At 37.2% G+C, this 16456-nt stretch overlaps 1 protein-coding gene across 1 annotated transcript in view; it reads left to right on the forward strand.

The window, feature by feature from the left end:
- CTNNA1 (catenin alpha 1) overlaps nucleotides 1–16456 on the forward strand; it is a 178948-nt gene that overhangs the window by 68937 nt on the left and 93555 nt on the right. The window contains exons 6-7 of the mRNA XM_067731886.1: nucleotides 2441–2707; nucleotides 5186–5389. Coding sequence (XP_067587987.1) covers nucleotides 2441–2707; nucleotides 5186–5389 — 471 coding nt within the window. The remainder of the gene's footprint in view (nucleotides 1–2440; nucleotides 2708–5185; nucleotides 5390–16456) is intronic.

Genomic DNA, 16456 nt, shown 5'->3' on the forward strand with positions numbered 1-16456 from the left:
ATGTGATAGTTGGTCCGAATTATGTTGAAAGGGGTCATTTCCACTTTATGTTTTCTGTTTGTTCCTGAGTCTGTTCGAAATATAACTGGATTGGTCAGATTGGTGAATCATGAAGGCTGAAGTAGACCAAGGAACTCTATAATTTTCTAAGTAATCTATTACACTGCTTAATAGCTCGCTTTTTTTCACTAATCTGGGTTACTTATCAGGACTATATATCTTGAAAAGAATTCTTATGATTGATCATTATTATAGTAAGTCGTGCTGCCTTGTGATAATGTCTATTTTCCTATCTTAACAAAACCTAGTTTCTTTGTCCTATGGCAAAAGCAATTCTAAAGAGAGAAAATAGAACACCTTAGCAGTTAGGACAAACGATGGTGGCTGTCATTTTCATCATAGATTAAAATATATCCCCCGTACTTGTAAAAGAAGTCTATCAAAGATACATTGAGATGAGGGCAAGACATTTAGAAAATGCCACACAGAACATGTACACTAGCTGTTTACGCATGATGGTGAGCCCTAGACCTTTGTCATAGTTGAAATGATCGTCGACTCTCTAAATCCATGGGGTCCTATTTCTGAGTATTGAACCTGATGTAGTCTTTGGAAAGGTAGGAGTTTATCATACCAGGCCAGGCAGCGGCTTTAGGAAAGTCAGATGTTGAATAGTAATTTTGGCACCTATTATAACTTTAGGTGACCACAAGTGTCTTTGCTAACCTTTACAAGAGGCTGTACTGATATCTAGGTTATAGATACTTAGGAAGAATGCCAAAATTGATTGCAAAACATTTTATAAAACAAAGGACATTATTAACTGCTTAAACGCAAATGCCTCCTTAGAAAACTTAAAAGTCCCTGAGGTTGTGGTGAGGGCAAGACATTTAGACAATGCCATACAGAACACGTGCACCAGCTGTTTAAGCATAATGGTGAGCCCCAACCACCTGTCATAGCTTGAGTCTTGAAATGATCACTGATTCTCAAAATCCACAGGGTCCTGTTTATGAATATTTAGCCTAATGTATGGTGCTACAGGGCATTTGGAGTGCTGTGTGCTATTGCTTGCAAATTCAGATTACAAATGAGAGAAGAATTCTAGGAGGAAAAGTAAGCTGTCATATTATACAAGGTTTGAATAAAGATGCAAACCTAAAACATATAGTGAGATGAAGTTTCAGGAAAAGGGAGGAGGTTTGGTGTTCTAATGCTTAATCAGGAACTCATTTAGAAAGATGAGCCATTAAACAGCTGTCAGACTTTAAGTTGAGTAATTGACTTTGGCCTTTCTAAGTCAGTTTTCTCTTACTGTTTGTACATGTAATACTCATTTTAAAAACATTTAAATTTGTACTCTAGGATTCAGTTGGTGACATTAACATTGAAATTCTAGGATCACACGTAAAATAGAGTTGGAACAGTTGGTGGTCAGTTATGGTTATCACTTATATTTCTCTTCTGTGGTGGCAGTCCACATTTACTGAAGACTTAGTTTTCTCTGAGTAATTGCAGTAACATAGGGGTACCAGAAATACCCCCTTTCCATCTTGCTTATTATTGGTATCACTTAATTATCACTTAGCATATTCACCCAGTTTACCAAGTAGATGCTGGTAGTTGAAACCATGTTAGGAACCTCAAATCCTTTTAACTCTGAATTATAATTATGGGGTAGAGGAAATTGAAAAAGGACAGTTTCACCTAAGACTACATGTCTATAGAGTATTACAGTGAAATACAAACCTTTTGGATTAAAGTCATGGAGTCCATGAGCCTCAGCTTTATGCCTTAATAATCCGGGTCCTAAGGTGGTCTTTGGGATGTGGGAGGGGAGATGTTCTGTACTTGGGAGAACAGCCTGCCACATCCTCACCTGGCTGGTTTGCGTAGTTTGTGTAAACTTGTGGTATCCCATCCCAAATTTCATAAAAATCTTTCAGTGAACTTTTATAAGTTAATAAAAAAGAAATCCTCTTAATAAGTTTTACTGTGTTTAAATGTGTCTCTGATTTTTCTATTTTGGTTGGAATAGGTACATCCATCTTTATAAAGTTGTAATCAAGATGCTAGTCAGTTTTGTTTAGTTTTTTATTTAGTGCTGTTCTGGATGCTTTACATGCATTGTTCCATTTAATCCTCAAGACAATTGTAAGAGGTAATATTATTGCTCCTATTTTACAGAAGGTGAAACTGAGGATGGAGAGTTTAAATAGGATCATAATAGTAAAAATTAGAGCTGGAGATTCAAATTCAGGTCTGTGTGTTTTGGAAAAGTTTGAACTCTTACCTACTAAGCCATACTGCCTCCTTTGTGATGAACTTTCAAGCCAGGCTGTTAATGAAAATATTGTCTAATTAGTAGAAATTCTAACTTTTCAGAATTCACTGACAAATTTTTATGAGTAGAACCCATATTCTTGTTTTACTCTTGTAGGAACTGAAAGATATGGGCCATCGTGATCAGATGGCTGCAGCCAGAGGAATCCTGCAGAAAAACATTCCAATCCTCTATACTGCATCCCAGGCATGCCTACAGCACCCTGATGTCGCAGCCTATAAGGCCAACAGAGACCTGATATATAAGCAGCTGCAGCAGGCGGTCACAGGCATTTCTAATGCCGCCCAGGCTACTGCATCAGATGATGCCTCCCAGCACCAGGGTGGAGGAGGAGAACTGGCATATGCCCTCAATAACTTTGATGTAAGTTATACTTGGGAGGAGACTACAGGCTCTTGACCATCCCTCAAAGTTAACAGATTTCTGGGGAAATGTGATCAAGGTTTCTCATGAAAGCTCAATTTCTCCTTAGATTTGTAGTCTAAGTTGAAAGAGATTTTATGAACCATCAGTCTACTTGACCTTGACTTGGCCTAAAGCATTTTATCTTTTCTTCCCCCTCCCCTTCCTCTTCCTCTTCTCCTTCCCTTCTCTTTTCTTTTTTAGTTTTAATCTTCTGAATTCTTTTATGCAACTTGTGTTTCCTATGAGGTCATTCTTTGGTGAAGATATGAATTTGGTTCATTTCAATCAAGACTTTAACCTTCTGGTAGATATGAAGTTCTGGGAGATACAGAGGCAAAGTGCACTTAGGCTCTGCCCTCCAGGGGCTCACAGTCAGTGAGAGATACAGACACATCATAAGTGACTACGGCAGAAGTGCTGTCATCTTAATCTGACTTGTCTGCCTAGATACACTTCTCTTCTCAATGACTAAATAATAGACAAAATTTAATCAAGTGGAAGCAAATTTAGGATTAAAATACTTCCTTAGCATAATGCCATATAATTACCTTTTATAGATGATGCCCCAGATCTGTTCTGTGTATATATTCTGTGTATACACTATCCTATGTATCAACTTTAATCTTAATTTTTGGGCGTGTGTTTTATGGTTTTAAATTCCTACCCACAATGCCCCATGGCTTCCAGTAGATGGCAGCAGTTTAAGATTTTTTTTAAAGTGGTTTTTTTTCTGTTTGTTTTTTTAGACCAACTGTTATGTTATTTTTTTTTTAATTAACATAAGGGAAAATTGCCTTCCAGGTGACCAGCATCCTTTCATTAGCAGGAGTGCTTTGAGGTATAGAATCAATATAATGGAGTGCATTTTAACAGTTTTTTCTGGTCTTTACTTTTCTTTCCTTTGTCTCACCCCTTTACTTTGTCTTGGGTAAAGACAGTATTAAGCCTAAAGACCATGATGTTAGAACTGAATTTTTACCCTGGAGCCTTAAACATTAAATGACTTTATGGCAAACTCTTAAGATATATCTTACAATTAACTGGCACTGTTGTTTTTCCCCTTCAAATTTGGTAGTATTAGGTACTGCCCCCTTCAAGGCGGTACAGATTACATTTTGCCCTAAGTTGAGTAATGTCTATCAGAGGTCACTTAACCTCTTAAGGCTACAGTGAAACTTCATTCATAAAATGACAGGGTTGGACTAAACGGTTACAGGTCTGTTGAAGTTCTATGACTCTATGTTAAAATTCTTTGACCATTCATTCTTCATTCCTGTTGGTCATTGAGAAGAAGATGTTATGTATTCAGTTTTGACCAGAGAAATACTGCAGTAACTTAATCTGGTAAAAAAATAATCAGCTAAAGTGTAGGTTAATAATAAACCGAAGGAATTGTATGTTTAATTTTGAAACTGACGGTTCTTTGGAAGGGAAAGAAGACGTGTACTTATTGGAAAAGGGCAAGCTTTTTTTAGAGAAAAAACTTGGCATTTAAACTGAGATCAATAAGAGCATAGTTAGTATAAAGAAAAATTAAAGGCAAAATATTTGTACAGACATTTATTGGTGTAAGGATAAATTGTATCAAGTGGAGAAGTTTGAGGAAGGCCAGTAGATCTTGTCCTGGGGGTGTTGATGTTTGACCTAGTACGTATAGCTTACTTGTGACCTGACCTCACTCATCAGTGGTAAAGCTGGATTTAAGTGGAGTCAGGGGAGTGAAGGGAAGACAGAGGAAGGATTTATTCTTTTGCGGGCAGTTGTACCTCAGAGAGTGGCTTTGTTGGGACAGGTTCCTGTCATCTCTTACAGAATACCTGGAGGTCTTTCAGCAAAGCAAGTCTCTAGTTTGGAATTAACAGGATAAATTTGAGACTGAATTGTTTATAAGCTTTAATGAAATGTATAAGATGAAGAAAATTGAAATTGATTATAAATTCATTACTTTCTGAAACTTTGAAGACAGAAGTCAGTGTTTTGTTTTTATTTATTTTTTGTGGTGAAACAGTTCTGCTAACGTCATGTAGCAGTTTTATACTCAGTACATAGAAAAGAACAAGAGTGCTAATGTTTATTTTCCTTGTAATTCTCATTTGGTAACTTACTATTACTGCATAGGCTGACCTTTAGATGTTCAGATTAAGTAATGTGAACATGATTTTTATGCCGACATATTTCTGTTTGCATTTGTGGTATTGTACCTTATTCAGGCCCCATTCCGCTGGATAGTATTGCTTCCAGCGTCTTCTTTGAGAAGTAATCCACCATAGGCCAACTTGTGTGGGATGCCCCTCATCTGCCAAGAAGTATAACTTTGTTTCAGGCATTGGAATTTTTATGTTATATATTGGTGTTCCTAATCAACACTTTCCTCACCTTCTTGAATATTGGAGGGGATAGAGATTACACTAGCATTCAATAATGCTTCCTTTGCAGAAACAAATCATTGTGGACCCCTTGAGCTTCAGCGAGGAGCGCTTTAGGCCTTCCCTGGAGGAGCGCCTGGAAAGCATCATTAGTGGGGCTGCCCTCATGGCTGATTCATCCTGCACACGTGATGACCGGCGTGAGAGAATCGTGGCAGAGTGTAATGCTGTCCGCCAGGCCTTGCAGGACCTGCTCTCGGAGTACATGGGCAACGTGAGTAAGAGGAATTTTCTATAGCAGATGTTGGATCTGAGGTGTTTTTCAGAACTTTTCTTTGAAGTAACAGGAGTTTTCCATAATAATTGTTGGGTCTTAACTATACATGTTAAGAGGTCTTTTAACTATACATGTTTTAACTATACATGTCAAATATGTTTTAACTATATATGTCAAATATGTTTTTAGCTTCTTGACTCTTGGGTGGAGTAAAATTTTTCAAGGAATGGATAAATGGCTTTCTGTAGTGCCCCCTTTCTGCCCAACATTTTGGTGTGAAAAATTTTAAACTTACAGAAATCATATAATGAACACCCATCAACCCTTTATCTAGATTCACCAATTAACATGTAAATACATGTGCATGTTTGTGTGTATAAATATATGCATGTATATGTATATATACACATATACAACCTTTTTTATTTTTATGAAACATTTGAAAGTAAGTTGCGGACATTGTATTGCTTCACCTAAATATTTCAGCATGTGTCTACTAGGGATAGTAACCTTCAATACCCCTAAAATTCCATTATCACATGTAGGTGGCCATCTAATTTTGGGCAAAATGGAATGCTGAAAATATTCATAGTTGATGAAGTTATTTGAATAAGCCATGTGCAGTGCTATAAGAGTAAGTAATTGCCAAGTAGAGAGGTGTATTAGGTGAACTGAGTAGTGTTTTTTAATTTTTAAGGTTTGTGTTTAAAAACCAGTGCTGTGAAATTGGATACCTGACAATTTTTTTGTCATAGAAAATACTGTATCTGTTGATTTCTTTTCTGTATTGTTAATGTCTTCTTTTTTCCTTCCCTAATACTTCTTTCATTCCAGTTATTTAATGCTGGTTTAGGGTTAGTGTAGTTTAGACCTTGTACCTAGTATTTTACTGTGGCAAAGAAGGAATAAATTAAATAAAAATTATATAAAATCATTTTAAAGGGAAGAAGGACAATGCAGATTAGTTCTCACTAGTGATTTTTCCCTATTTAATAGTTTTCACAAAAAGCTCCTTGGTACTTTCTCATTTGTTCATTTGCCATACATCTTGTTTGTTCACTTATGTTCTTATATAAGTGAACATATAATGGTGAGTCATGATGGAATTCCTAGGGTGAAGATGAATGCTTTCCTTTGTTTATCTTGTTTCTACCATATTGTGAAATTAGTGAAGCATATTGAATTTTTTTAAGCCATTGCCATGTTTTGATCGTATGCAGTCTACCTCAGAAAAATGAGATTAGAGGCTTAGTTAAATCAAATGGAAAAAGCGGTTGATAAGTCACAGTGAAAATGTGGGACACATTTAAAAATGCATATATAAGCCTGAAAATCAGAAAATATAAAAAAATGAATAATTTGAAGACTGGCTCAGGGAAACAAAGACTCATGGCATATATGTGAATCAGTTATCTACTATCGTGTGCTGAAGTGGTACGAAAGTGTCCAATGCAGTTATGATTGGGAAACCACTTTAAAAACAGCCTTTGTGGGGAAGAGTATGTGATAAATCTGTTCTCATTCCTCCATACTAGAGTTTCCTAACCAGTCTAAAAGATATTCCTTGAGTCTTGGGGTTGGTCGCATCTTGGACTAGCCATCTCTGATCATGAGGTACCTCCTAGATTCTCCCCAGAATGCCAGACAAAAAGTACTTTCTATTTTGCGCCATGGATGTAAGTAATGGTGGGAGATACTCATTTATACTGAAGATAAGGAGACCATAACAGCACTCTTACATAACATTTTATTATGTAAGTGAAAACTAGAACAGTGATTGATGTCAGGCTGAAATTTAAGGATTATGGTGGGGGTTTTGAAAGAAATTCTCTCAGTATTCAGAAATATATTTTAGAAGATGATTTCTGAACACATTTCTTCTAAAGATAAAAATATTTAGTTTCCTTGAATTGACTCACATAACAGTGATCAGGCTGTGTCCTGTCAAAAAGTGATGGAGTGAGGATAAAGGGGGAGGGCAATGAAGCACATTTGAAGAAAGCTTAGAATGGTAAAAGGGTCTGCAAGAAGCAGAATCAACTAGGGATAGATTTTTGCTTATTTATGAAGCATTCAAGAACAGTTAGAACCTCCAGTGACAGAACTTAACCGGCAGTATCTTCCTGTCACTCAGTTCATATTGAGTATGTGTCATCTGCAGAGTAGTGTGCTGTGTAAAAGGAGGAATGAGGCATTGATCCCTCCCTTCTGAAACATACAGCATCTCTACAGAACATTTATTGGGAGTACCATCATAGGTACTACTAAAATACCATGGGGATTGCAAGGAGGATGAGATTATTTCTAGCTGGAATGGAGTATTTATTTTATAATCTTTGTATTGAGCTTTACCTTGATTTTAAAAAAATGATTCACTTTAAGTTTTGATTATTTCTTTTGAAAAATATTAGATAAATAATTATGGTATGTGGAGAATTGAGACAGTCTGGATTAATAAAACTGGTTCAGTACTTAGAACTTTGTTGACAGAGTGGTAAAATCCAGAAAGGTTCACGTATTTTTACTTTTTTTCATTTCCTGGGTTCTCTCAGTCATGTCATGATTTTTATAGATACATACTTTTAAAAAAATCTTGTAATTTCTTGAGCCTTCCTTCTTCATCCTGTGTTGCCACTTATCAAGTTACATTGGTGTTTCCTCTAAGGCAATGATTCTTTTTCTTTTTAAAATTTAATAAAGTTTTATTTTTCCAGAATGTACAGTTGGTGGGATAAGGCAATGATTCTTAACTTTGGATGCACATTAGAATCCCTGGGGGGCTTCCCTGGTGGCGCAGTGGTTAAGAATCTGCCTGCCAAGGCAGGGCACACGGGTTCAAGCCCTGGTCCGGGAAGATCCCACATGCCGCGGAGCAGCTAAGCCCGTGCGCCACAACTACTGAGCCTGTGCTCTAGAGCCTGCGTGCTCTAGCTACAAAAGCCCGCGTGCCTAGAGCCGGTGCTCTGCAACAAGAGAAGCCACTGCAATGAGCAGCCTGCTCACTGCAATTAGAGAAAGCCCACATGCGGCAACGAAGACCCAACGCAGCCAAAAAAAAAAAAAAAGCTTTTTCTGAAAAAGAAACTTTTAGAAATCCTGATGTCTAGGTTGTACCCAAATTAAGTCAGAATCACCAAATTGAGTTCCAGGCATCAGTATTTTTAAAAGTTCCCCAGGAGATTCCAATGTGCAGTTAAGGTGGAGAAAGTGCTACGATGGTTTATTGCATTTGTCCTTTTTTGTCTCCACTGCTGTTGTCTTGTTCCAGGCTGTATTCACTTTCTCCACTTCAGTTTGTTCTGCCTGCTCAGGCCAGTCTGAGCTCATGCCTTCAGTAGGACATTGTTCATTGTGTTATTGAAATTCCCTTCCTACTTGTTTAAACCTAACCTGCCCTTCCTTCAAGGCCCACATTTCCCCCCCATCTCTTTGCTGAAGGCCATTTCAGACTACACCATTCTACATTATTTCTTTGTAGCTTGAAGTTTTGCGCTCAATTGTTTACTTCCTTGAATCATTGCTCAATTGTATTTCCTATATCCATGTAACTTCTGCAACTAGGTTTTAAGCTTTTGAAAGATGGGAACTATTTAAAAAATATTCTTTCAGGGTCTAGTATAATGGTAGTAGAGATACTCAATAGGTGCTTGCTTAACGAACTCACGCTGAATTGGGAGAATGGGTAAAGTGAACAGTTTGGGATATTCATGGTACTAGGGATATATTAGTGGAAAAAACAAAGATCCTTGCCCTTATTGACCTTACATTCTAGAGGGTTATGGGGGAGGAGGCCATGGGTGATTTACCCTTACTTCCTTTAGCTCTTTCGGTATACAGATGACATTTTTGGAAAAAATTAATACTCTGAAATAAGCAGTGAATGGAAGTGATATGTTAGATCATAGGGTGAGGGCCAAACTCCCTTTTAAAGGCTCCAAGGGCCAGGAGGCCAGCAGCCTTAATGCTTCTACTTGCATTGTAGTTTGAAGAGTTAGAGATAGATAGTCTTAGATCTATCACTAACTTACTGTATGATGCTCTAAGAGATACTGATGTTAAGGGTAATGCATTTGACCCCTACTTACTTAAACATTATGGAAATGCTTCAGCATTTCTGCCTGACAGCAGAGGGTTTTTGACCGTTCAGTAGATCTTTGTTTCACAAATGACTTCCAGCTTTCCTTGAAATGAAATGTAGTTATTGTGGTTATGTTTAATTTGTTCTTGCTCTATCAGCCTAAGGTTACTCTGCCTATGAGGATTCTAGAGAAAGAAAAACAGCTTGGATGGGTTTAAAAGTGAATGGATTGAAAAAAAGAAAGTGAATGGATTGGACTTCTCTGGTGGTCCAGTGGTTAAGACCCCACACTTCTACTTCAGGGAGTGCAGGTTCAATCCCTGGTTGGGGAAGTTCCACGTGTTGCGGGGTGTGGCCAAAAAAAAAAAAAGTGAATGGATTGAAATTAAAGTGAAATGTAATTGAATTTGAAAAAAGTTATTGCCACTTTGTTTATTTTTTTGTAGTTGAAAATCATACATGTGCATTAAATTGTTGACCCACCATTACTATTAACATTTAGGTATATGTATTTCCAGTTTGTCTCCGTTCTTGTATGCAGAGTGTTTTTAAATTTTAAAATAGTTTTAACCCTCTTAATGTTCTCCGCATAGACACAAAATATTCGTATAACATTCAAACTATTAGGTTAATGGTGCAACAACATGGGTGGACCTGGAAGACATTATGCTGAGTGAAATAAGCCAGACACAGAGGACAAATCCTGTATGATCCACTTCCATGAGGTTCCTAGAGTTGTCAAATTCACAGAGACAGAAAGGAGAATGGGGGTGCCAGGCGCTGGGGGAGATGGGAATGTGGAGTTACTGTTTAATGGGGAGAGAACTTCAGTTTGAGAAAGTGAAAAGTTCTGGAGACGGATGTGGTGATGGTTGCGCAATAATGTGAATGTTCTTGAGACCTATGAGCTATATGCTTAATATTGGTTAAGATGGTAAATGTTATGTTATACGATAAACATAGTAAAAAAAAAATAATGAACAAAATTAAAAAAACAAACAATTAGGTTAATGGGTTAAAACAAACTACTAGTTTAATAGGTTAAACTTTCTGTTTCTTAAATGTGTAGTTGACTTTGGAGCCCAGTTCTGTGTTATAATACTCTGAAGATAGTATTTCAATGCCATTGAAAAGTCTCCTTCTGAAGAGCCCTGTACCTGGTACAGCTGAATTCTTTCTTTCACACTATTCATTCTGCTAAGGGATATGCTGATCCTTAATGTGGTCCTTTCTCCCTTTGTTAGGGCATGTGCTTTGAGTTTTTCCCAGTACTGCAGTAGAATTTATTGGGACCAAATTTATTTGTCTCTTTTATCACACTCATATTCCCCTCAAAAAACAAATGAACAAAACTCTCCACTTTAACCCCCCTCCCCCTGACCCCAATCTGAAAACTCTTAACGCAGTGTTTGAAACATAAATGACCCTCAGTCTTTGAAATGAATTCCATTTGGTTTTGACCTGAGCAATCTTGTCCAGCAGTTCATGGTCATATGCTGACTGACTAGAATTAGAATTTATAATTGGTGAGAAGAAACACATGCCTTGGGCTTGAGTAGCTTTAGCTCTGTTCCATCCAGTGTGGTAGCCAGTAGGCATATGTGGCTATTGAGCACTTAATAGGTGACAGGTCCAATTTGAGATGTGCTGTGAGTGTAAACTATATACCAGATTTCCAAGACTTACTGCACTGAAAAAGCTGTAAATATCTCAGTAGTATCTCATTGATAATATTTTGGATGTATCGGGTTAAATAAAATCTGTTCTTAGTTTTTACGTGTTTCTTTTTACTTATGGCTACTAGAAAGTTTTAAATTATATATGTAGTTTTTGTTTCTTGCTTGTATTATATTTCTCTTGGATAATTCTGACTATTGGGTAACCAATCAGCTAAGGGGAGTAGATAAGAGTTAAGCATCAACTTTTTCCTTTTTTAAAAAAATTAATTAATTTATTGAGCTAGCTGTGCTGGGTCTTAGTTGTGGCATGCGGGATCTCCATTGCTGCATGTGGGATCTTTAGTTGAAGTGTGTGGGATCTAGTTCCCTGACCAGGGATCGAACCCCCGCCCCCTGCATTGGGAGCACGGAGTCTTAGCTACTGGACCACCAGGGAAGTCCCAACTTCTTCCTTCAGTGTCCAGAATGGTAACTTACATAGTAGCTATTGTAGCTTGTATTTTTTATACCTTAAACTAGTTTTAGGCAGAAGAAAATTGGTACAGCTTAGGACCAGGTGAGGATGATGTTGCTTAAGGTTAAATTTTATCTTTGCTCTTGCCCAGAAACGTTGGAGGTTGTAGGATCCTAAAAGAGTAATGAAGTAACTGGACATTTTTTGTATTGGACTGGGCCTGTATTTCAGGGGTTTGATTATGTTAGCATATCAGGTATAAAATTTTTATCTGATTTGGATAATAGTTAGATATGGAATATATGAATAAGGTGCAGTTAATGTTCACTCTCAAAGATATATTGTTATTGCAGTGAGGGGAAGCACTTAATCTAGATGCTAATCTCTTCTCAGTTTTGCAAATGCTTTCCTGGAACCACTTTTGGGGAGCCAAAGCTTCCAAGCCTTTGAAGGACTCCTTCGAAGAGCTTGTTAACTGCATTATTTTGTGGCTGCATTTTCTTATTTTCAAAATTAGAATAGGTTAATTTTCTTCTGATTATAAAGTTCTCTGTTCATTATATATCACCATTTTCGGTATATAGCATTCCAGAGTTCATTCTATGTGTGTATGTACACATTTATCTGTTCTTTTCTTACTGTTTCTTCTTTTTTGACAACAGAAATAAGGATTGTCTTTACTATTATACTGCTTACCATATACTAGCCATTGTGCTGAGAGACATACATTATTACCTGTTTGACTTCCATAATAACCCTATTGAATTGTTACTTGCTCAAAAATACTCATATAGCTGAGATTTGAACTCAGATCCCTGTGACCTGAAAATCTGAATGCTTACTACTTTTATCATAGTGTATCTTTGTAAGTCAGCAAATACGATTTTACATCATCATCTTTTAATAATCATGGGTTTTTTCACTGTATAGCTTTATAAATGAAATTTATTACTGAAATTTATTACTGAAGTTAAATACTTCACACTAAATAAGGTAAACCCAGGTCTGGTATAGCTGCTTGAAGTGAGCTGAACAAGAAGAGAAAGCTTTTTTAGAGTATTCTCCCAAGCTAGACTCTCTGGAGTTACTTGAGTGTCATAGATGTTTCAGTTGGCTCTGATGTGCAGCTACAGGGCCTGAGTTTTGTTAATATGATATGCTATGATTTTCATCTTTGTGTGAACCCTTGGGTTTCCTGCAGTAGACTCTTTTTTTTTTTTGTGGTATGCAGGGCCTCTCACTGTTGTGGCCTCTCCTGTTGCAGAGCACAGGCTCCGGAAGCGCAGGCTCAGCGGCCATGGCTCACGGGCCCAGCCGCTCCGTGGCATGTGGCATCCTCCCGGACCAGGGCATGAACCCGTGTCCCCTGCATCGGCAGGCGGACTCTCAACCACTGCGCCACCAGGGAAGCCCCTGCAGTAGACTCTTGCCTGTATTGCTAGTCCATAGTTCTGTAGCTATATGATTTTATTGATTTGCTGGTGTAAGCTTTTCGGTGAGCTGCCTAGCGTATTTGGAGAATTTAGGTATAAATAGAAGTTTCATTGAATGCAGAATTCGAGCATGTTTAGGACTTAGTCCTCTTGACATTAGCATTTATTTAATTTGGAAAGCTTCTTTGTCAAAAATTGTGTGATTTTCTGTGGTGTGAAATGAGAGGTTTAAGAGAACTTCTTAAGTCTGAGGAGGACATCTCACCCTAGTTATATTTTATGTTGCTTTTTAAGAGGCCTGAGGTGCTTCCTGTATATGCCACTCTGGCATTATGGATTGCAGTATTTAACAGGCAAGTTCCTAACCTTTTATATGCAGAAAGATGCATGTTTATATAAAATGGCGCTGGCTTAATGGAACAGTAGTAGAATGGTCTCTAGAAATCAGGATGATAGGGCAGACCCCGAAGCCTGCCCAGCGTCAGGCTGCAGATGCATCAGGTTTTAGCCTACAGGAGACTGCTGTTAGACTGTCCTTGGTATTAATTTATGCTTTTTAGATGTCAGGCGGGCTTGAAGAGCTTTTATATCTAAAAAAATGTGTCTAAATTAAACGGTAGTAATAATCTCTAAATATATCAGAATATTAGTAATTATCACTGGGTGGTGGGATAATAGGCAATATAAATTTTCTTCTGTAGTTCCTCCCACATTTTTGGCAATGTTTCTTATGGTCATTATGACACAAGTTTAGAAATAAACTTAGACCCTTAGTTTTATGTGTCATGGATTTTTAGGCTTTGTTCATAATCATATACTCTGCTTATTTCCAAAGTACTATTAATTTGAGAACACTGAAGATTTTTCACGTTAATAAGGTGATTCGTCTTTGAGGTAATGATTCATTCAGGACTAGTTTGAAGTGGTGAGTTGTCTGGGAGGGTTTTTTGTTTACTACAGTATATACTTCTAGAAAGTCTTGGTCAAAACAGAGTCAGTTATCTCTGTGTGATAGTACTTGCATTATCCTTTTCTTGAACTATTTGTCAGTGATTTTTGACCATGGAAATGTAGAATTATACATTTTAGAATTTTGAAGTGACATTAGTTATCATAGTGTAGGGTTGACAAATTAAACTTCTCTGGTAAAGTCTTGCCTGCCATCTGTTTTTGTAAATTTAATTGGAACATAGCCATGCCCATTTGTTTACTTACAATCTATGACTGCTTTTCCACTGCAGTCGCGTAGTTGAGTAGCTGTGACAGAGATGGAATGGCCCCCAAAGCCCAAAATATTTGGTATCTGGCCCTTTACAGAAGTTTGCCAAGCCTTAATCTAGTCCAGCCAACTAATTTTTTTTTCAGCTAATTTTTTGAAGGTTTTAAAATACAAACTCAATTTCTCTTAACGGATGTGAGATTATTTAGGTTATATATTTCTTCTTAGATAAATTTTGGAAGTTTGTGGCTTTTAAGGAATTGGTCCATTTTATCCAGTTAGTCAAGTTTTATATGCAAAAGTTGTTTGTAGCATTCTCTTATTATCCTTTTAGTGTTTGTGGGGAGTCTGTAGCCATATTCTCTAGTGTTGGTAATTTGTATCTGCCTCCTTTATTTTCTTTGCCAGTCTGGCTATAGGTTTATCAATTCTGTTGATCCTTTGAAAGAACCAGCTTTTTTTGGTTTCATTGATTTTTCTGTTATTTTCAATTTCACTGATTTCTGTTCTTCATTGTTTCTTCTGTTTCCTTTAGGTTTATTTTGTTCTTCTTTTTCTAGTTTCTTGAGGTGGGAAATTAGGTCATTGGCTTGAGATCTTTCCTCTTTTTAAATGTAAAGATTTAGGGCAGACTTCCATATAAGCCCTACTTTGTCTCCATCCCATACATTTCAATATTTTGTATTTTCATTTTTGTTTAGTTCACAATATTTAAAAATTTTCCTTGAGTCTTCCTCTTTGACCAGTGGATTATTTGGAAGTACAGTATGTTGTTTAATTTCAAAGTATATGGAGATTTTCTTGTTAAATTTCTGTTATTGATTCCTAGTTTAATTCAAATTCAGTTTGGTCAGAGAACATACTTTGCATGATTTCAGTTTTTTAAATTGTTTATTGAGATTTGTTTTATGACCCAGTGGTGCTATCTTTGTGATGTTCTGTCTGCACTTGGCTATGTGTTTTGGCTGTTGCTGGATGGAGTGTTCTATAAATGTCAGTTAGATCCGGTTGGTTGATGGCATTGGTTGATTGAATTGGTTCAGTACTTCTATACCTTGATTGCTTATTTATTTGTTTGTTTATTTAGGGTCTGCTTGTTCTAATAGTTACTGAGACAGTTATAGCCCTGTCTGCCAACTGTAATTGTGGATTTGGCTCTTTCTCATTTCAGTTCTCAGATTGCTACTTTATGTATTCTCTCCAGGGTTTTTAGTTGCATTCAGTAGGATAGACAGGGTGGAAAATGTTTACCCCATCTTAACCAGAGCTAAAACCAACCCCTATTTTCAAAACAGCCTGAAACTAGAGGTAACTTGGCTATGATCATACCCAGGTAAGAGTAGTTAAGATTAGAATTAAGCCTTCTGATTATCAGTCCAGAGCTACTTCTGATGGTCCTCATCATACGTGATGCCATGGATGGTGGACAGTAATGCTTACATCGAATAGGCATCGTTAAAGCTTGATCAAGTAGCCTCCCCCTGAGCTGCTTTCTCAGCTGTAAAACAGGGTCATTAATAGCTGCCCCTCTACCTGACTTTGTTAGAGGGCACAGAGAACCACTCAAGACCAAGCAAAATGAAGAAAATGGGATAATGGGTGGTGGTAATGCAAAAAATGCCTTGAGACAAAAGAGCATTAAATGATGTGTAGCCAAGAACAAGGTGAACAGAGATCTGGATAGGCAGTGACCGAGGCTGCTCTCCTGTCTCTTGTAGCAGATTCTTCTCAGCTCTGTGTGATAGCTCCGTTCCTTGCTCTGTCTATAGCAAAGAGCCAAAGCAGCAGTCTCCACCCACAAGTCTGCATGATCTTGTAGTTCAAGCATCTAATCACAGCTGACAGAGGATCTCCTCCGCCACCCGCCATTTGAGTGTGGAAGGGGAAGGGGATACCATGTTTGACTTGAACATAAAACTAGAAAGTGCTATAAATACATGCAAATTGGTATCGTTTTAGGAAATTAATAATACACTTCCTTCTTTCTCATTTATTCTTTTTACCTTTGGCAAAGTTGTCATATGTTGATAATAAATTGATTCTTTTAAAATAGTGTCGTTTAAATGTAGCAAAGTAGGCATTTTATTGCTTATAAAATAAGCCTGTTTATCTAGAATGCCCATATGTGACAGACATGTAAAATTAGAAGCTTATCAATCATAACTTTCTACCCTAATATTTTCTGTCCATTGATCTTAAAA

Source organism: Pseudorca crassidens, chromosome 3 (genome assembly GCF_039906515.1).
Source record: "Pseudorca crassidens isolate mPseCra1 chromosome 3, mPseCra1.hap1, whole genome shotgun sequence".
Lineage (NCBI taxonomy): Eukaryota > Metazoa > Chordata > Mammalia > Artiodactyla > Delphinidae > Pseudorca > Pseudorca crassidens.